Source organism: Vipera ursinii (assembly GCF_947247035.1).
Source record: "Vipera ursinii genome assembly, chromosome: 13".
Taxonomy (NCBI): domain Eukaryota; kingdom Metazoa; phylum Chordata; class Lepidosauria; order Squamata; family Viperidae; genus Vipera; species Vipera ursinii.
The window spans coordinates 2,835,151-2,857,790 of record NC_139526.1 but is presented as its reverse complement, the minus strand read 5'-3'; the positions used below and the strand labels follow the sequence as shown (position 1 = coordinate 2,857,790).

At 42.5% G+C, this 22,640-nt stretch overlaps 1 protein-coding gene across 1 annotated transcript in view; it reads right to left on the bottom strand.

The window, feature by feature from the left end:
* RAB26 (RAB26, member RAS oncogene family) overlaps window positions 1-22,640 on the bottom strand; it is a gene marked incomplete at its 5' end in the record, with an annotated part of 188,401 nt that overhangs the window by 45,798 nt on the left and 119,963 nt on the right. The window contains 2 exons of the mRNA XM_083372464.1: window positions 8,522-8,588; window positions 14,776-14,817. Of these exons, the coding sequence (XP_083228590.1) occupies window positions 8,522-8,588; window positions 14,776-14,817 (109 nt within the window). The remainder of the gene's footprint in view (window positions 1-8,521; window positions 8,589-14,775; window positions 14,818-22,640) is intronic.

Genomic DNA, 22,640 nt, shown 5'->3' with positions numbered 1-22,640 from the left:
TTGGTTGGCATCCTTTAATTCTTTGAACCCTGACTGGGAACCATGGTTTAGCTCAGGGGTGTCCAACCTTGGGAACTTTAAGTCAACTATGCTGGGGAATTCTGGGAGTTGAAATCCACAAGTCTTAAAAGTTCCCAAAGTTGGACACTCCTGAGCTAGAACATAGAATAACAGAGTTGGAAGTAACCTTGGAGGACATCTAGTCCAACCCTCTGCTCAAGCAAGAGAGTCTATATCATTTCAGACAAATGGCTGTCCAGTCTCTTCTTGAAAGCCTCCAGTGATGGAGCACCCAAAACGTCTGGTGGCAAGCCGTTCCACTGGTTAATTGTTCTCACTGTTAAGAAATTTCTCCTTAATTCTAGGTTGCTTCTCTCCTTGATTAGTTTCCATCCATTGTTTCTTCTCTTGCCTTCTGGTGCTTTGGAAAATAGGTTGACCCCTTCATCTTTGTGACAGACCCTCACAAAGTGCTGGAAACACTGCTATCATATCTCCCCTAGTCTTTCTTTTCACTAGATTAGATAGTTGAAACTCACCACAAAAGGCACCCCACACCTACATTTTTCTTTTGCCACTGTCCCTGGGTTCCTCAAACCTAGATGCTGCCTCTTCAGAGGATGGGCCAATTTTTAAAGACATCATGGATCTTGGGGGTCCTTAGCGATTGTCTTTGGCTTCCAAATGGGTGACAGAACCAGCCTCTCCAAGCCTTTCACCCACATTGCACGCAGATAGAAAGGGATTGGTCATCAAGTTTGAAGCCAGCGGCCATTGCTACAGATGTCCCCGCATGGCACTGTTATAATTAAAAAAACACAACCCTGAAGGCTGGGATGTTTCATTGAGGGCACTGAAGGATTGCCGGATGGTGCTCATTTCTCTCTCTTTTGCAGAAGTACCTTGACTGACTCTTTTAACGGGTGCAAAAATGTAAAACAAAAAAGTAGCCACTGGCTGTCCATATTTCTTCTGTATGAGCAGCCAGTGTACATTTCCCTTACTAGGAAAGGAGGCTTAAGTTATTCCCCAGGATTGTCCCTCTTCTAAGTAGAATTTGAAAATAGAGCGCTTTTTTTGAAAGAAGTTGCTGATGTGATCTGGAAAAACCACAGAGGTCTTCACTAAGAAATTCACATCGTGAATGCGGAGCCTGGCTTCAAAACCCCATTGAAGAGCTTTTATACCGCCTCTCTTGATGGGAGAGGCAGAGCCCCTTTGAAGGGGCTTTGTCACATCACCTAAAGAGGCTATGTCGCATCTGAAAAGCCTGTGATACGCGGAGGGAGGAAATGTTCCTTCCTTTCACTCCAAAGCTATTAAACAGGGCAAGTATAACACACTCTGTGGCCAACTACAGGTGATAATTAGAATTCTGGATTCAGTTTTTCATCATCCCTTTCCACTGAGCAAGATAATGCTCGCAAGTAGAAAGAACTAAAAAGAGAAACATACACAGAATTTGTATAAAGTAAAATTATTAGGATTACAAACATAAAACCAAAAACAATAGCGATGTAAGATAAAATTGTGACTAAACTAGGAACTGTTTTGTCCAGCAACTGCAGTCACAATTTTCATGGGTGTTTTGCTCAAAGGACCATCCTAAAAAGTTCTCCAGTGAATAGAATAGAATAGAATAGAATAGAATAGAATAGAATAGAATAGAATAGAATAGAATAGAATAGAATAGAATAGAATAGAATAGAATAGAATAGAATAGAATAGAATAGAATCTTGAAGGGACCTTGGAGGTCTTCTAGTCCAGCCCACTGCTCAAGCAGGAGAACCTATACCATTTCAGATAAGTGATTGTCTAGCCTCTTCTTAAAAACCTCCAGCCCATGATTTCTGAAGGCAAGCTGTTCCACTGGTTAATTGTTAGGAAGTTTCTCCTTTGTTAGGCATATGGTGTTAGCCTACAATGTTGGGCTGAAAATATATTAACCATAATGCTATGGCTTTAAGATGTTAATTGGCCAATGGGTGTGTAAGTGTTCTCATGGCCATAAGAGGAAGCTAGGAATGTAGCTTCTCTCTCTCTGATTTCACTGATCTCTACTGTTACTGTTTTTGCTCTGCTGTTGGTTTACTACTGTTGTAACCTAAACTGTGTATTGACCTCTGGACTGGTAAGAAGACTTTGTAGTTTGGATTACTCCTTGGACTGTTGCTATTGTTTATGACCTGGACTGTTTATTTTTTGACTGTGCATTTTTGTTCTTACACCACCTTAAAGTAAACTACTTTTTGTTTTTTATAACTCAGTGTATTCTTGTGTGACTTTTACTGCTCTCAGTACCCTTCCTTGTCTGTGCAACTCTTTGGTAGCACAAGGAGACCTCTGCACAACAAAGTCCTTAACATCCTTAATTCTAGGTTGCTTCTCTCTTTGATCAGTTTCCAGCCACTGTCTCTTCTCCTGCCCTCTGGTGCTCCGGTGAACAGCCTGACCCCCTCTTCTTGGTGGCAGCCCCTCAGAAACTGGAACACTGCTGTTATGTCACCCTATTTCTTCTTTTCTTTAGACTAGCCAAACCCAAGCCCTGCAGCTGTTCTTCGTATGTTTTATAAAAGGCCTTTGATCATCTTAGTTGCTCTTCTCTGAACGCATAATGACTTTTAATTGATTCCCACTAAAATTGTGGTTTACTCATTTGGACACTTCCTAATCTTTGTGATTCAGTGAGCATCTTTTCACCAGGACTGTCCATCTGTAACTGTTTCTCAGAGTTCTCGTAAGCTTCTGCTCCTGTCATCCGTAACAATATCCAGTCATCTTCTACCAACCACTTCCATACTTCCGAAAATCAAGGTCTTCTCCAATGGATCTCGTCTTTGCATTGTTCATCCAAAGTATTTCAGCTTCAGTTTCATCCTTCAGGCCTCTGGTGAGAGCCTCTTTTGACTTCATCCAGCCTGAGGTGATTTGGCCCTCTGACCGTCCAAGGTGCTCTCAGCCATTTTCTCCATCACCACAGCCCAATGGCTTCTTTCTCCCCTGGTCGGCTTTTCTGATACTCCGGCTTTCACAGCCAGGTGTTACAGCCGGGAAAACCTTGGCCTGGACAATCCCCACTTCTGTTGCAATCTGAGGCTTCTGTACTTTAGCATTTGCCCAGAGTTGCCATAGCCTTTCTCCCAAGTAAAAGACCTCTCCTTCTTCCAGTCACCACCCCGGTGACGTTTTCACCCCAGGAAGACAAAGTCTGCCGCTTGTTCGACTTTCTCTGTGTCCATTTGCATCGAGCTGGCATTGCCTGTTGAGAGAAGCTGAGGGCTTTTTAAATGCTGAGCAACAGGCCGGCTTTGGCGCTCTCCCTTTCATCCTTAAGAAGAGAGCTGAGGTCTCCCTCGCTTCCAGCCATCCAGGTAACGTCGTCAGCATCTCTGAGCCTGTTGAAGTTTTCCCAGCGGTTTAATCCCAATTTCTGCTTCTTCTGATTCAGAATTGCTGCATGTGATTTAAGTAAATAAAGTGCCAGCAAACAATCTTGGGCCTCACCTTTTTCCAGTTTTAGTTGCTCCGTATTCCATGTTAAGAGTTGGTTTTGAAAATATTACTGCTTCGGACAGGAAGGCGGTGCCGAGAGTGGTGAGGACGGCAGAAAAGATGATTGGAGTTTCACTTCCTCCTCTCCAGGACACGGCATGTAAGCGCTGCTTAACCAGGGTCTGCAGTATTGCCTGGGATGCTACACATCTTCTCCATGGCCGGTTTTCTTCGCTACCTTCTGGGAGGAGGTTTCACAATATCCGAAGCAGAACTGCTTCTGTAATAGCTTTGCACCGTGTAGTAGATCTTTCAGGAGGCAGATGAGATAGCCCTGGGCACCCAGGGTTTAAGAGCAGGCAAAAACACATTTCATTTTGGAACCCTCTGATTTTTTAAACTTATCCACCACATTTTATAATGTGATCTGGGGTGGCCTTTCTGAATCCAGCTTGTGTATTGCCAGTTCTGTTGAAGACTGGACATAAAACCTTGAGTTTTCTCCGCTTAGCATGTGTGATACAGGTAGTGCTTGCTTAGCAACCACAATTGGGACCAGCCACTCTGTTGCTAATAGCAATAGCACCTAGACTTCTATACTGGTTCACAGTGCTTTGCAGCCCTCTCTAAGTCAGCATTTTGCCCCCAAAAATCTGGGTCCTCATTTTACTGACCTGGGAAGGATGGAAGGCTGAGCCAAGCTTGAGCCGGTCAGGATCAAACTGCTGGCAATGGGCAGAGTCAGCCTGCAATCCTGAATTCTCACCACTGTGCCACCATGGTTCTGCAGTCGCTAAGTGGAAAATCACGTGACTATGATGGCTTACAGTATCACTTCCCCTTCAGTTGTTAAGCAAATCACTATGATCATTAAGCAACACATCACATTTGTGATTTTGCTTCTATAATCTCCAGTAACTCTGCTTGTCAGAAGCTGGTTGTGTAGCACCCAAAGATGATCAAGTGATTGCAGGATGCTGCAATGATCATAAGTGTGAGGGGTGATCACAAAGTTGTTTTTTTAAAAAAACAGTTGCAACTTCAAACAGTCACCAAGCAAGACCAGTTGGTAAACAAGGACTATCTCCAAATACATTTTTTGGTTGTTTGGAATTCTGCCTGTTTTGGTATTGGAAATAAAAGGATCTTTTCCTGTTTCTTGGTTATTGGCCCTTGTTGTGTTTTATACCTGGTTATAAATTGTATGAAGCACTTTAACTGCATCACTTTGTAAGATTTTAAACAGTTACTCTGGTATTTCATCAACTCTGGTGGCTTTGTCATTAGCAATATTTTCTAAGGGCCACTGAATTTTACTTTCAGAGTATCTGGCTCACGTCCAATGGTCAAATCTTCATACATATCACGGATTTGGGGATTTTTGTCTGTGTGCAGTTCCATATATTTCTACCATGTCTTCTTTCTATCTTCTTTCTCCAATAAATCTTTGCATTCTTTTATCATGCATCTTTTCAAGGTGTAAACAAGCAGCCCTTTGACCTTCTACATTTCAGGATATTTTTGCTTGATTCATCTTTAATGGTATCATTCGTTTCAGCCTAGATTTTGTTAGGTACTCTATCAAAACAATCCATTAAATCTATTCTTTCCTTTTACTGCATAAACATTCAGAATACTGCTGAGGTTGTAGCTTGTTGGCCTGATAATTTTATGTGTGTGTTTTAGTTCAAGTTGTAATTTTACAAGAAGGAGGCTGTGACCTGAGACACAGTGTCTGAGTTTGTTTCTGCTGGCAAAAAGAGTTGCTTCAGAGGACAGAGTCAAGTTGTTTTTGGCGCGCTCCATTCAGTGATGTCTATGTGTAAAGTACCTTAACCCTGAATGTTCTTGGCTGAAGTCTAGTAGTCTGTCTTCTATTAGTCTCATTCTCAAAGTCCAATTTTTCCTGTTATTCCAGATGTTATTTTACTTCCAACTTTAGTGTTCCAGTTGCCTGTGGCATCTTTCCTTGGGTGGAGTTAAGAAGGTATTGAAAGTCATTCTAGAATTATTCTGCTTCCTCTGCATCGGTGCTTGAAGCGTAGCTGTGGACCACCATAATAACACTTGGCTTGGATTCAAAGTGAGATAATTTTATAATTTCTTGTGTTATACCCAACCACTGATTTTGATAACCTTTTATTAATGAGCTTGAATGGTGTGTGTAGAGCAGTGGCTGGTTCCATGGAGAAAGGGTTTTCCATGGACCGAAGTGTGTGTGGTTTTGCATGCTGCCTGAATCCCGTGGATGGGGCTTTGCTTGTTTGTGTGGAGCAGTTGCTGGAATGCTGTGGACCGGTGTAGGTCCACGGACCAGGGGTTTCGGGACCCCTGGTGTAGAGGACAGAGCCTTTGTTAGCCTTAGAAGAAACAAGAAGAGTCACTACAAAACAATGATCAGGCAAGCACGGCTAGAACCTCTTCCAAATGTGAATAAAAATCTGAGACAGACTCCTCCCTAATTCACATGACGATAAATTGAGGAAGGAGGAAGCCCATTCAAACATTTCAAGAACCTGTTGCTACAGCTGTTCAAATAAAAGTAATTTTACATTATATGGTGTTAGTTTCTTAGTCTGGGGTAAGTTTACAGAGTCGACCGATTGGTGTATCCATCCTTACATTCCTTAATCTCTCAGTGACTTATGATGTCATCAATCTTGGTATCTCTCTGGACTGGCCTTGGGGTTTGGCAGTGGGGCCAGTCCAGACGTAGCCCTTTGGTGATGGTTCCATTCCGTATTAATGAGGGAAAGAGGTTATGCCTGTAAACTTTCATTTGTTGGATGCCTCAGAGTTCAAATGTTCTTGCATCTTCTGTTTAACTTTTCCATGAAATGACTGGGTCAGGTCATCTGTGAATTTGGACTCTTGTATGCAGATGATCCCCAACTGCACATCTCAACCCTGGGTAGTACAGGTGAAGCTATTAATGTACTAACCCAGTATCTGTAAGACTCTTTGGGTCTGAATGAGGAGAAACAGACTCAGGTTCAATCCTGACAAGGGTCTGTGTATATTTGAGCCCCATGGAATTGGGGACTTTTCATCTTTGGTCTTGGAGGGGGTCACAATTCCCTATTTGAGACTGGGGTGCTATCTGGAAGATTTCCTGGACTCCAGAATCTGCTGAAAGAGCAAGTGGCAACTCTGCAAGGAGAGATTTTTGCATGGGTCCTTCTGTTGCAACAGCTGCATCTGCTCCCAGGCTGGGAGGCCCTACAGTGGATCCAGCGGTGCAACCACTACTGCTCTACATGCTGTAGTGGTTGCCATTTGGCCTCCAGGTGCAATGCAAGGTGCTGGTTATCACCTAGCAAGCCTTTCCTAAAAGAGGGTCTGGTTATTTGAGGGACCACTTAAAGCCAATAATCATCCTGTAAGATGAGACAGTGTGGGTATGCTCCAGATCCCTTTGTTCAACAATGTCATTTTTTGGGATCTAGATATTGTTCCTTCTCTGTTGGATGCTTGCTTGCCTCTGGAACAGCCTTTGCCCAGAAATCCATACAGCTCTCACCCTGATGAGGTTCTGTAAATCCTTGAAACCCTGACTTGGGGAGACCCATACTTTGGGGAAGGGTGGTTGTTTTTTTCTTTGGCACTGATCTTTTCTCCAGATGAGCATGATCTTTTATTTATTATTCTTTTCAAGTTGGAAGGTATCCAGAATCATGGTCAGGCAGCCTCTAAATTAAATTAAATTAAATTAAATACATATCTTCTATGATTCAGGATCACTAGAGAATTAGATGGTCTTCAGATGTGAATTGACTCATTCCAGTCTATTTCAGCTCTGCAACTGCCAAGAATGTCAAACTTCAGCCTTGACATTTCAGTTCTGAGAAGATTATCTGGGCTTATGGTTCTGTCATTCCATGTACCAAGAGTATATATAGTATGTATGTGTATGTGTATATATATATATATATATATATATATATATATATATATATATATATATATATATATATATATATATATATATATATATATCCTGGGCTGATTGCACATTAGGCAGTTGTTTTTACCTCTAGGCCACAAGCTCTATCTAACTTTGTTAGCTGAGAAGCAAGGGAGATATGTGTTAAATGCTTGTTAACTATTTAGATTACCTTGCTAGGCCCCAAACATGGGACAAATCTTTATTTACACCAAAAGGTTTACCCAAATATGAGCTGTCACTGTTGTGACTACTGTCTGTTGATGGCCTTCGGTTAGGCTGAAACAGGAAATAAAGATTTGTCCCATGTTTAATGCTACTGATACTCGCCCTCTGTTCTTCCTCAACAGTTTCGTGGATATTTACCACCCCAGGAACTCATCTTGCATGTTGACTCTATCCTGGTTCTTAATGTCCACTGGGTTCTCTGGATAGAATACTGGGGGTGGGGGGAGAGAGGATCTCATTTCCTTCTCTAGGGAGTTGCAGTTGTCTATGCCATTAAGGGTGACCCTTCTGGACCAACAGTATAGTTCATAACATCCCTTGGTGGACAAATCTCCTCCCATTACATGGTGATTATTCATGAAGGGAATCAACAAAATATTATGCTGTTATTGAAACAAACAAGGGGACTAAAAGCTTGGGAAGAACTAGAGAGCCATTTTAATGCTCATTCCACTTTGGGAACAGTAATTTCAGACAGTGATTATCTCACTTGGCTATTTCTCAGTTCTTGGTACAAAAATGTTTGAATCTATCACCCTCAATTTCCAATTACTTCATCTTCCCTCACGTACAAACTTGCTTGTTTATATCATTTCTTACTCTTTCTCTTTTAACAAGCTCTGACTGGCTGGCGCAACCAAGAACTGATAATGTTCCTAACCTGGGAAAATGAACAAGCAGCATCATTTTCACAAGCAAGTAAGCGTGTGAAATACATTTCTTATCGTCTTCCAAAGCTCAATTTTCAATATAAAACTTGGAAGGGAAGACCACAGGGAGGGCTTTTACAGCGTATTCAAGATGGCAACCTTCTTCCACAAGGAACTGACTTCTCAAAACATCATAGAGGTTCTTACCGTGGGCATCCCGGTAGTAAGCGTGGGTGACACTGCGGAATCTCTCCTGGCCAGCAGTGTCCCAAATCTGAAATGGGCAAAAAGCAGAAAACCACATGAAAAGTGCAGGCAAAGCGTTGACAGAATGGGACAACTTGCCATGACCAACTCGCCGGGGCCAGTTCACTGCAGGACAACTCACCATGGAACAATTCAATTTAATTATTTAAAATAATTTAAAAATTGTTTTAATTTTTATCAGTCACATTTCATTCCATTCCTCCTTTTGCATGCTTTCTTTAATTATTCTATTCCACCATTTCTTTGATATTAGTGTAACTCTTGTCCCACAGTGAGTTGTCCTGTGGCGAGTGGGCTGAGGTGAGTTGTCCTAGATCCAAGTGTTGTTGCACCAAGTATGAGCTGTGCAACCATATAAATGTGTTAAATTAATGAATATACAGTAAATATCCAGAGAGTCCACCCAGGGGAGAAAGGAGCATACAACTATTTTCTTGCTTTGCAAGTATTACAAATCCCAAACACAAATTTTCCCTTTCAATAAATTGGATCCAGGACACAGTAGCTACACTTGTCACCCTAAAATTAATTGCAGATATAATTTAGCCACAAGCACTGTTTTACATTCAGTTCAAATAGACCAATAGAGGCTGTTTTGATCTGGATCCAAGCGAATACAGTTTCTCAAGGAAAAGTGACAGCTTCTTTTTTAAATGGTCAATGAAATGTTTAAAAAATACTATTGTTGTGGCTGAGGGACTCTTTTAGGAACAGGGCTTTTTTTTGTCATAGAATGCTCAGAACGGAGTTCCGGCACCTTTTTTGGATGGAACCTTGTAGGGTAGGCAAGGCGGGTTGTATGACATGTGTGAGTTCCGGCACCTTTTTTGGATGGAACCTTGTAGGGTAGGCAAGGCGGGTTGTATGACATGTGTGAGTTCCGGCACCTTTTTCTTTTACAAAAAAAGCACTGTTTAGGAATACCAATGCATTTGCCAGATGGAATTTAGCCTGGGTGGGGGATGATACTCAGAGAAAAGTCTCTCTGGCCTCTTTAGGCAAATAAAAGGTAAAGGTAAAGGTTCCCCCGCACATGCATGCTAGTTGTTTCCAACTCTAGGGGCCGGTGCTCATCTCCGTTTCAAAGCCGAAGAGCCAGCGCTTGTCCGAGGACATCTCCGTGGTCATGTGGCCGGCATGACTAGATGCCAAAGGCGCACGGAACGCTGTTACCTTCCCACTGGAGTGGTCCCTATTTTTCTACTTGCATTTTTATGTGCTTTCGAACTGCTAGGTTGGCAGAAGCTGGGACGAGTAACAGGCACTCAGTCTGTTACACGGCACTCAGGATTCAACCCGCCAAACTGCCGACCTTCTGATTGACCAGCTCAGTGTCCTAACTCACTGAGCCACCACATCCCTTATCTTTAGGTAAATAGTTAATAATAATAATAATATGATGATGATGTTGGAAGGGACCTTGGAGGTCATCTAGTCCAACTCCCTGCTCAGACAGGAAACCCTATACCATTTCAGGCAAATGGCTGTCCATTCTCTTCTTAAAAACTTCCAGTGTTGGAGCATTCACCACTTCTGGAGGCAGGTTGTTCCACTGGTTAATTGTTCTAACTGTCAGGAAATTTCTCCTTAGCTCTAGGTTGCTTCTCTCCTTGACTAGTTTCCATCCGTTGCTTCTTGTCCTGCCTTCAGTCACTTTGGAGAATAGCTTGACTCCCTCTTCTTTGGGGCAGCCCCTGAGATATTGGAACACTGCTATCATATCACCCCTCACCCTTCTCTTGGATCAGTCTTTGCATCCATAGTTAATTATTTAAACTTATTTGTGATCTTATTGTGCCAGGCAAATATTGTTAACATCTGTCTACATCTCACACTTCATCCAAGGGATATAAGCGGACAACACACACAATTTTATGTCCAGGTTAAATGTGCAAAAATAAATAAACTGACCAAACAATTCCCCCCCCCCCCCAAAAAAATAGTACATAAATATGCTCAGAATTACCTTGTATACTTTCGAGTAAATTTAACTTCAGAAGTGGGGGAAAAGTGAGAACAAACAGATGCTTTCAAAATTACAGACCAAATTTCTAAATGGCCCCTTCAGTCTTCCAGCAACACAACATACAAATATGGGAAGAAAGAAAGTTCTTGAGATCCTTGTCCAACTCATGCTAGACAGGCCGGCCTGGAGTAATATCAGCCCTTCTTCATTGTATGGTTCCTCGGGGTTCACTTTCTTTGTTCTCTTGTTACTTTCCACACAATTGGTGTGCAGTTCCAAAGAAAATGAACTGTTCCAAACTCAGTGAGCCTTCCAAAGCAACTTATTAATGTGTGGAAGAAATTGAAAAATTCAGCTAATTGTTGGAAAGGCCGAACTAGTTCATCTGAGGCGAGAGAAGGCTCCTTTGTGTATCCTGCATTTTGCATTTCTACACAAAGGGAGCCTTCACCTCTCATTTGAATTAGTGTGGCATTTCCAACCATTAGCTGAATTTTTCAATTTCTTCCATACTGGGGACCAATATAAAGGAAATATTTATGTTGAAATAACTGCAGTTTTGTGATCTATGAAACGTAATTTATAGATAACAAAATAATTTTCACCAATGAAGGCGAATCTACATGTTCCAGGGTAATGTTGCAGGATCCAATCTGGGTCAGTCACCGGGACTAAAGTTTCAGTCTTCTGAGCTTTCAGAAGGAAACAACAGCCAATGACTTAATAGCAGACCATCAGCACCCCAATCAATAACTAAAAAGCCACATACAACCAGGCACCATATAACTACTACACACAGAATAGCCCAAAATTGCTAGAGAGAAGTTCCTTGAGGATGGGCTCCAGCACAAGTCCAAAAGCTCAGATGACTAAACCTCTGGTCTCAGTGACTGATTCAGACTGGATCCTGCAAAATGATTTTTCCACTGGGGTTTTTCAAATTGGGTTTATGGGTTCCATGGTCAGAGGGGTGATTTTTCCACAAGGGGTTTTTAAAAAAGGCTCAGTCCTTCAAAAAAATGGTGTTTTTTCCCTCTTAATCACTAAGGTGCAATGAAATTGTTTACTTATTTGATTGATTGATGTGCAGCTCTTAGATAAACAGAGCAAAACAAGACCGGGAGAACTCACTAGAAAAGATTAAGCTTAGATTCTCTAGTAAAATATTTTATTAAATTAGTGAGTGCACCACTCACCAGAAGAAAGATGGCAGATTTCCCTGAAAGAATTGGTGGTTAAGATAAATTTGATTTCTTTTTTTAAAAAATCTAATTCATATGCCTGGGAATAAACAAGAAGCATCTGAGTCTACTCAAAAACAGAAAAAAATGGATTAAAAATAGAATAAGAGCAATAATGTCATCTTGTTCGCAACTTCTTAAATTATGAGAAGTGTGCAAAGCCTCACCACAGATGTTGCGCTGCATGTTTAGTCAATGTTTGCCTCAGAAAAACTACCAACAGCACCACAAAGCTTCACAGGGAAAAAACCAACTTAGTCTTCCCTATCTTATTCCAAGAGTTGTTGTTGCTGCTGCTGATGATGATATTCACACATAGTGTCTCTGTAGCGCTTCTGGTGGGAAACTTGTGATTATTCAGGTGTTGTTTCCATGACACCATCTTGGGAAATAGTGAACAAAGCTGGGAGCTGTAGATCTGGAAGATGACAGCTCTCCTCTCCTCTAAAATACTAATCAGAACTCTTGGTGCAGCATTGCTATGACAGTGTTGGTAACTTATTATTCGCGTTACAACCTTTCCACTGAATGACTACTTTCCAATATTTATCTACTTGGACTTCATAATGAACTTGAATTGTGGCAAATAATATACAGACTGAAAAATAAACAAATTAATCATCTTGAGTGCTGGAACCAGCATGCATCTTGGCTGAAGGCCATTCTTCCATGCATACTTAGGCAGAATGGGGAGATTTGGGTTCAGTCATGGAAGTTCATCAAATGACTCGACTGTGTCACTGTCAACCCAAACTACCTTGCAAGATATTTAATTTTTGTCATTCATGTTTCATTCTGTCCCTCCTTTTGCATCCTTTCTTTAATTATTCTATTCCCCCATTTCTTTGATATCTGTGTAACTCTTGTCCCACGGTGAGTTGGCCGCGGCAAGTTGGCCGTAGTGAACTGGCTGTGGTGAGTTGGCTGCAGTGAATTGTCATAGACAGACCCTCTGCGATGTGTGTGAATTGAAGCTCCTGGAAGAAGGCAAGATAACTGCCAGTTTTTAAAATGGCAAGCAATCCAATAACTGCTCAGCAATGTTGCAGTTTTGTTAACATTGGCACTTCTCTTCTTGAAGGAATGGAATGGCTTCCCCACCTCCATTTTGCAAATGTCCCAAGAGTCCATCAACAGGGACAGAAAGTGTAGTATGCTGAGGAATGATAGGGCTGTGAGGAGATCAATATGGAAGGAAGTTACCCGGACAACTGAAAGTGCAGAGAAAGTGAAAGTGGTGAAGGAGAACATGTGCTGAAAAGAATGGAGAAGAAGAAAGCAGTTGTAAAAGAGAAGAACAAAGAATAATGTTGAGCAAAGAGAACATTAAGAGGCAAAGAGGAGGACTGTCAACTGTCCAGTTGGCATTTCCAGAAGAAGAAACTCCTGGGACATGATTTTACCAAGAGTATAATACTTTACTGAAAATTTACGTTGGCAAAGAGGAGGACCAAAGGCATCATGCATTGTTTGGTGGAAAGATTGTGGAAGCATCTCAGGGGAGAATTACACTCAGGGTAAAAAAGGTTGAGATGGATAACTTTGCATGTATATGTGAAATGAAGGAGGAGGTGGATGGTCATAGTGGCATGGATATAATTTGACCAAGTGAGATAAGGGAATCAGTGAGGGAGGCAAACACAGACATTATTGAGAAAGAAGGCTATGACCATCATCAACGAAGAGACATTTCAGATCAGCCATGGGGCTCTTTAGGATTTGTTGTGACTATTGCTTCCCACAATTTGTCATGCAGTGGTTGTTATATGTGAAGGTTCTGGAAAGAGTCCTCAGTAGGAGATGACAGAACCCGGCATGACAACCTGAGCATGTCTGAAGGGACAGCTGGCTTAACCTATGAAAGTGGATCAGAGCATGAGGTGAAGATGGAACACTTGATAAGTAGTTCTTTGCCATGGGCAGGCCATTTTGTGATCAGCGTAGTGGTCTTTGATCCATTCTGCAGCGTAGTGGTCTTTGATCCATCACAGGTGCTTTCTGGATCTGCTTGGATTACCACAGATGCTTGAGGGCAACCAGCAACAAACACTATGGGAAATTCTTTGATGAACCTAGTTAAGCACTTACACAGCGGCTGCTATGGTGCTGGATCAGATTGCCCACTTGCGTCTCTTCTTGACCAGAGACCACTGGGTGGGTGTTAGTTTGCCAGGAGATGGGCAAAAAAGATACCCGGAACACTTGGGACAGAAAACTGAGAGCAAATATGTTTGAGGAAAAGCAGAGCCTCATGTTCAGGTCTACATTGTGCTGCTTAAGGACAATAAAACATCACTATTTCTCAAATCTTGTATATTTTATGATTATCACTTTGTTGGTTATATTTTATTATTTATGATTGTATCTTATCACTATGATTTATAATTTAACACTTTGTTGCTTGTATATATACACCAGAGACAAATTTCTTGTGTGTCCAATCACACTTGGCCATTAAAGTCAAGTTCTCCTATTCTATTCTATTCTATTCTATTCTATTCTATTCTATTCTATTCTGTTCTGTTCTGTTCTGTTCTGTTCTGTTCTGTTCTGTTCTGTTCTGTTGTTCTGTTCTACTCTACTCTACTCTACTCTACTCTACTCTACTCTACTCTACTCTACTCTACTCTACTCTTGGAATTCCATCCAGCAATAGAACTTTAGTTCGGCAGTATAACTTCAATATTTCAGGTCCAGCTCTGGCTTCTTTAGGTTTTTGAGAAGAATTGAAGGCATTAATTCAATCTATAAACCCACATTGGGTTTGTACAGAAGGTATTTATGGGAACATCTCCTCCAAGTCGGCTCAGGCTGGCTGTTCGCTCTGCCTGTGACAAGTTGTTCTGGGTCCAGGAGGCGACTAGAGGAGAGATGCTAACAAATAAACAACATCTGAATTGAACAGGACGCTGGTTGCTCTACAGAAGCCACAAATGCAACAAACAGCAAAACATTCAGGATCAAAACTGACACACGGCTTGGCTTACCTGCAGTTTTACTTTGACACCATCCACATTCAAGACTTTATTCTGGAACAGAAAAAAAAAAAAGAACTTGGTGTCAGATCATCAGCAACATATCCTCTCACTGGAAGAGTTATATAAACTCCCTAATTGTTTAAGACCCAGGAAAAAGAAAAGCACCCTCAGGACATTCCAGATAGTCCTCAACTGACAATCAACAACTGTTCGAAGTTATGATGGTACTGAAAAAGGTGACTCACAACGGGTCCTCACACAACAGGAATTTTTCCCCACCGCCGTGAGTTTTCAGTTTAAAGCATTGATTTCTCCACCTTGGCAAGTTTTACGATGTGTGAACTTCAACCCCCAGTATTCCCCAGAAATTCACACATCTGTAAACTTGCCATGGTTGGAAAACGCTGTTTTAAAGCAACACAATTATCAACAGAGTTACTCAAAGACAAAAACAAAAACCTTCAAGCAGCAACCTGGTGCCTTGCAATGGGAGTTGTGGGGGAACAGACTGGAAAGCGTTGCAAAGCTCAGCACTCAAAAAAGCCTGAATCCAATTTCAGCTGCATTCTCCTATTTCTGTAGATATAAGAGGCTGTGAGAATAACCTTGGGAGACAGGAAGAAAAACTGGACAAAGATCTGATAAGAGAAATCATAATCTAAAGGAGTGATGGGGTGGAGAAAGTGTCATAAAAGGGACCCTCCCTAATATGCTGGAATGTAAAGGCCGGGGAGGGAGCACTTTCAGACTTATAATATTCAGTTACTGTAATCTTACTCCATCTCGGCTGGACCTGCCTTCCCAGAAAAGGACGAAGCCGGGGGAGGTTCCTGGGCTAGAAAGCCACAAGTGCTACTTTGTGTGTGGGGGGGAACTGCTGCAGCTTTGAGGTAAACCCTCAGAACACAAGATGACATCAGTGGGAGTCCATCTAAATTAAATTTGACAATTAAATTTGAGAAATATAATTACAGGGCAACTCTAATTGTTCTGGGTTGAAAGGCAAAAGCCAAGAGGAACTACTCAATCTATCATTATTAATCATAACCCTAATAAACACTTTAGCACTGTACATCAGCCATGTTGAAAATGTTCTGAACTGAACACGGCCGTTTCCAATGATGCAACCTTGGAAGAAAACAGTCCACAGCGCAAAATAACTCCTTGCTCCGTGCTTTTCATTCGAGAACCCTTATGTCACAGGGAGTGATAGTTATACTACTCTATGCTACTACTCTATAGGGGAAAAAGTTAAAGGAGATCATTTTTAATTTTTAAAAAATTACCATGGCAAACAATGGAATATCAAAGACACAGTTAGCTGGCAGTTTCTACATTCACAAGTAATCCAAAGAATTTGGTGGTGTCTTCACACTTTTTCTTGGATTGGTTCCACCATTTTATATTCCCTGTACTAGAAAACCCATGAAGGTAGGGGATGATAGGAACTGACTAAGAGAACTGTTGGAGAAGGCAGACATTGGCAACCGTATTGCTGCAGCTCTAATCTCAGGGCTTCTGCAATGAGTTGATGGTCTGGAATAGCAAATATTTCAGGATGGAGAAGAGGGCCAACCCAGGCACAGCAAACTGGCTGGAGAAGGTTTCAGCAAAATGTGGGATTTTACCAGGAAGGCTGAAATCTGCCCATTTATCCTCAGGTTTTCTGCACAGACTCCGTCTCTCAGACAGATATCTTAGAGCAGGGGTCCCCAACCCCCGGTCTGTGGACCAGTACTGGGCCGCGGCATGCCAGCAACCGGTCCACACAAACAAGGAAAGCCCCATTCACAGGATGCAGGCAGCACACAAAACCACACCCCCTCCGGTCCACGGAAAAACCTTTCTCCCCACCTAACCGGTCCCTGGTGCCCAAAAGATTGGGGTCCTCTACCTTAGAGCCTTAGGCAGCTGCCAGGCTCAGTGGCCGATCAGTTCACAATTCAAGGAAATAGCTCAGGATTAGCCTCTCCAACACAACCAAGAAGGATAAGCGCAATCCAGGACATTCTTCACCCATTACAGATCCTGGATTGGCAACATCCTGGCCCCAGCAGGACAGGATGGCAAGAGCTTTTCCTGTTTTTCTCCGGATAGCTGCTATTCAGAGATACTCTACCTCTGGACATGGAAGCTTTACTCAGCTGTCACCAGAACATGCTGGAGTCCACCCTAGCAGCAGCCAAGCTTGAGTGGTGCACACTCTCTCCTCTGGCTTGGAGAATGCCATGACTCTGAGGGCTGCATCTCAGCTTGAGCAGAACAGGAATTCAGAGGTGCAAGAGGCTGATCTGGGCATGCCAGCCCAGCCTTCAGGAGTGAAACATGCCTCCTGATTTAATTCAGAGAGGAAACCATCAGTTCTTGGAAGTAGAAGAAAAAATTGATAGTCTCCACAGAGGTCCCCAATCCCCAAAGCACAGCCCACTACCGGGCCACGGCCAGTTTGGAACTGGGCCACGGAAGTGGTGGGTGAGCGCACGTGTGCAGTTGCGTTTATGCAAGCAGCAGGTGAGTGCATGCACGTGAAGCTCCTTTGTGCGAGTGGCCTCTCCCTCCCCCCCTGCATGTCCACAAAGTCTGAAAGGTTGGAGAACGCCACTCCACAGGGTTTCTGAAGGCCAGCAAAGGTGATGCAGCTGAAGGAAGATGTGGAGAAACAGGACCGGCTCTGAGACCTCCACAAGAGTTGCTCGCGGACCTCTCACACAGTTCTCAAATTGAAAGAGTCCAGCAGGAGGCAAGGATGGTTAAAATTTAATGTTAAAAAAATAATAATTAAAAAGCAGGGATGCTCTTGGGATGCTGAACAACTCGATGGCTGTGTACTTCTCTGTGTTCCCCAAGCAAAGCCACAGAGTCATGTTCTCACACCTTTCCAAAGGGTGTCCATTGTAAAATGCGCTCAAGGATTCTGCAAAATTGGAGTAGCCCACTTTTATAAAGTGGTATTAACACATGAAGTGTTAATTCCACTTTATAATGCCTCGGAAAGGCCACACTTGGCATACTGCATCCAGTTTGGGTTGCATAATATAAAAAAGATGTTGAGACTCTAGAAAGAGTGCAGAGAACAGCAACAGAGATGATTAGGGGGCTGGAGGCTGAAAAGTAAAAAGAACGGTGGCAGGAATTGGGTTTGTCTAGTCTAATGAAAAGAAGGACTAGGGGGTGACACGATAGCAGTGTCCCAATATCTCAGGGGCTGCCACAGAAAACATGAGGTCAACCTATTCACCAAAGCACCTGAAGGCAGGACAAGAAGTATTGGATGGAAACTAATCCAAGAGAGTACCAATCTGGAACTAAGGAGAAATTTCCTGACAATTAATCAGTAGAACGACTTGCCTCCAGACATTGTGGCTGCTTCAACATGGAGGTTTCAAAGAAGAGATTGGACAACCATTTGTCTGAAATGGTATAGGCTTCTTGCTTGAGCATCGGGTTGGACTATAAGACCTCCAAGGTCCCTTCCAACTCTGTTATTCTGTTATGCATCGATTTTATCGTGCTGGAATGGATACTGGGGGCCCTTGCCTCTCCGTTAATTATTGCTTGCAAGCAAAGCAAACTGCTCTCTCCTCATTTGAGGCAAGGAATGGTGGCTTTACATTGAGAAGGCGGGCAGGCTTTGGGCTTGTTAGCCTGTTCTGGCACATTCTCTCTGTGGAATTGTTTTAAATCAAATCTGATAGAGAAGACATGTTTGGGGTCCCAATTTCTAGGGAACTACAATTGGTGAGCCCCTGGAAGTGGGCCTTCTCTGCTGTGGTACCTGACCTGTTCTCTCCCTCTTTACAAATGTCCTTTTTATAGTTATTTAAAGAATTGAGGCCAGGTTTTAAAATATTCCTTGATTGCCTTTTTAAAGATTGTAAAGGTTTCATCTCTCCCACTTAGGCTTAGAATCTTCTTTCAAGGGATCCTAGACCAGGGGTAGGCAACCTCGGCTCTTTTATGACTCATGGACTTCAACTCCCAGAATTCCTGAGTCATAGCTGACTCAGGAATTCTGGGAGTTGAAGTCCATGAGTCATAAAAGAGCCGAGGTTGCCTACTCCTGTCCTAGACTGAATGGATTTTTGGGTGTTCAATGTCAAGGCAAGCTGGGCAGCGACACCAGTGGGCAGGCTCCTTGCACGGATCGTCCCGCACAGAAAGACCGTGTTCTAGCTGGAAAAGCTTCCCACCCTCTTCCTTATCCCACCTCTCCCTCTCGCCAAGGGTCCCTGGATGAGGTTGGAACAGCCCCTGCTAGTGAGGCTGGGGGCCTCGTGAGGTCTCTGTAGCAGAACGGGATCTGCATTCATCCGAGGCTTCTGCTCCTGCCTCAGCAGCCAAGCAGAACAGAGGTCTTGTCCCCCTAGGAAGCAAGGGGTGAGAAGTGGGGCTGGTTACTGGCACTCTTCAGCAGCTCTCTGGCCTCAGGGAGAGAAGGTGGGCAAGGGGGCCTTCTGTGTCAGCTCTTTGCCCCCCAGATCACTCCTTGGTATTGGGGAACTGATAGCAGAAAACCCTCTGCCCCCCTTTTCTCTCAAATAATGACACATCTCCCTGCTCTAGGCTAGGCACAGCAGCACTTCATCCGTATTATTTGCTTGTTTTATTGGATTTAAAGGCTGCCTGGCTTTCGGTGGCTTACTCCTCAAAGTAAGAAACAATATTAACAGAGAAGGCAAACTCCTCACACCAGGGGCACAGCAGTACCGGAAGGACTGGGAGGAGAAAGGTTGTCCATCTTTTTCTTTTAATGTTTTATTGATTTTTAACAATTACAGTCTTTAGTGCTTAGTAAACAACGTGTTGTCTGGGTTCACATATTTCACATTTTCTTCAGTATAAATCTGTTCAGCACTGCACAATCCAGTGTTTTTTGCCCTGATCCTCCTTCCTTCCGCATATTTTTTCCATTTTCCCCTCATTACACAATTACAATTCTTGCTACTGTTGATGCATACAAAGTTAAATATAAACATCCTCATTATATTTTACTCATGCCGTACAAACAATAATATCAATTCATAAATCAATATCCTGTTTTTCATGCTCTTGTTAAAATTTGATTTCCCATCAGCATTCGAAATATCTTTGTCAGTTATGATTTTCACAGTGTTATATTTATATAGCTAAGAATTTTATTCATATCAGCCGACCTCTTATTTCATATTTCCCATATCAAAAAAAGAAAAAAATGCTATTTTAATTCTAAATCATATCTTTCATTATAAAAGTCTAATTATATCTAAGGGTCATTCATTCTTTTAGTCGTATTCAAATAGATATTTAATCATATAATGCCCCTTCTAATAGGTCAAATCTTCTGTTTTTTAAGTCGAACTCTTTCTTTGTCAAATAGCTTTCCAGGGCAAGGTAATTAAATCACCCAGGAGTTTTCTTTCTATTTTTGTAAAAGTTGCTTGGAATGAGGAAGACAATTTAGGTAGGGTATTTTTTTTGGGGGGGGGAGTTCCTCCCATTTATATTCCTTAAGCAACTCCCACTTTCTTTCTCCCTCAATTTCTCTTTTCATTTCTTGTCTCTCAAGTTGTGACATTTCCCCTGACAGCTCTATATTCCATTTTTTAAAAATATTCTTCCTTATCATCAGGTACATTTTGCAGACCTAAGGGGTAAAGCGTCTTTTCCATTTTCGTTGTTATGGCTAAGTCTTGCAGTATTTTGTTTGTATATGGTAGTTTATATTTCCCTTTTTATCTCTTCTGTCTCTGGGTCAATTTCCTCTGCTTCATCTTCTGATTTCTGGTTTATTTGTTCATACTTTGTAGTCATTTTCTGGGAATTTTCTAACTGTAGATTTAATTTGAAGATTTGCTCATTTATATTAGCTAAATTGTTTTTAGTCTCATTATGGTTTCTTTTTGTATCCTCTTTGTGTGCGGCAGTTGTTTGGTGAATTAGTTGTACCATAGAGTATATTTCCTTCTGAAATATATTTGTTTTTTCTTGAGGCATCATTCCTGGAAATCCTTGGTTAGCCTGGGTGAGGGCTTGAAATGGAGGTGCAAGGTAAATTTTCTTAGCACTTTTAGCTGGGTGTAAAACATCCATTTTGTCCCCCCCTCCAGATAATCTGTCAAAATGTTTATGTTCTCCAAATACAAGTCTTGTCTCGTATCACCAATCTTAATAAAAGTAGAACAAAGTTTCGTCTAGTTTTCTGATCTTTATGTGTAGCCTTTATAATCCAATAGGTTCCAGAATATGAGTCCAGTCCTAAAAGCAATTTTTTGTAGTGATCCTTTGTCTTAGGCATCCAAGAATTGTCAGTCAGTCAGGGCTGCAATCCACAATGTTCAAAATGTTCAAACACTCTGAAAACAGTTCAGAAGTCTCTCCCAGCCAGACATAGTCAAAAGTCAAAAGTCATTTTTTTTCTTTCTCTCCCAATAGTTCTTGAGATTAACAGTCCAAGCTCAGTAGGTGTTTATAGTCCAAGAAGGTCAGGGTGATAAGTATGCCAAAATATTTTCCTTTATTGCCAGCTGTTCTCCATTAAGCTAGGAGTCACCAAGCAGCCAGGAAGCTATTTGTAGTGCTATACTCAAATCCACCACTAGATGTCATTCAAAATCCATTTTCCACTCTTAAGACAAAGGGTTGATTTCTCATATTTCACCTCAATGGTGTTTTTTTTTTCCAAAGAGAAAATCTTAACAGTTATCTCAGTTCTCAAATTTATGAAAACTGTAGCTTTATGTTACTTCCACTTCAGTATTATATATTTCTGCCCCCCATAAAAGAAATTAAAATGCTGCTTCCGTTCCTCTGGAAGGGTGGGGTTACAATCCCCTTCCTTCTCACGTTTGGAGGATTTTAGCTTCTTGGGAGCCTTTCCCAGGAAATTCAGTTGTGGAATAGTAAAGAAAAGGTCAATATTCTCACCCAGTTCCAAACATGCTGTTTACAATCTGCTAATTAGTGCTTCTCTTCTTCGGTTGTCAGTGGCTAATGGCTGGCCACAGGAATGTAGCCAGTCTTTCCCCTGCTGGTTTGGAGGGCTTTCCTCAGATTGAATGGAAAGACCGCCATCTCTCTGTGAGCGACGAGGCACCCCTTCTTCATTGAGTCTTTGGGGCGACTTTAGGCCCTTTTAGGGCCCCCAGCAGGGCAAAATCAAGCGTGGAAGACAAAGCCCTGCCTTCCTGCGTCCATCTCACCATGACGCAACCTGGAAATCTCTCAAAATTGCCCATCTTTTTATGGCCATCCAGCAGCCTTCCAGAAGATGGCAGGCATAAAAGACTGTACCCCCCTGCCCCACTGATTAGGGGTGGCTGTGCGGGACAGCAAGTTGATCTTGGGCTAAAGGGGGTCATCAGCTAAAAATCTCTTTCTCCCTTTTTCTATCCCTGACAATGTTCCACTCCCCCCCCCCATATCTCTACTGTGGCAAAGGATAACGGGCAGCCAAAGAGCTGGTCTCCTCTGCCACTGCTCCTGCTTCCCTTGCCATCTGCCAAGCACTGGTGCCCAAGGATGGGCTGCCAGGCTGCAGCATTGGCAGGAGAAGAGAGAGATAGCCAGTCCTAACTCTGCCACAGCCCAAAGGCCAGGGACTCTCTCTCTCTCTCTCTCTCTCTCTCTCTCTCTCTCTGTGTGTGTGTGTGTGTGTGTGTGTGTCTGTGTGTCTGTGTGTCTGTGTCTGTGTGTGCGTGCGCATGCATGCATCCCCTCGGCAGCTGGCTCAATGGAACAGGGCTGGGTATACCTTCCTATGGGGTGCGGCAGAAAAGACACAGGGCAGAGAGCTCGTGCTGGAAGGTGCAGGAAAAACCCCTTTAAACATAATAGAGGAAAACAAGAGGACAAGTTGCCTTTACAGCAAATGGAGGATGATCTGAAGGCGGCACCAA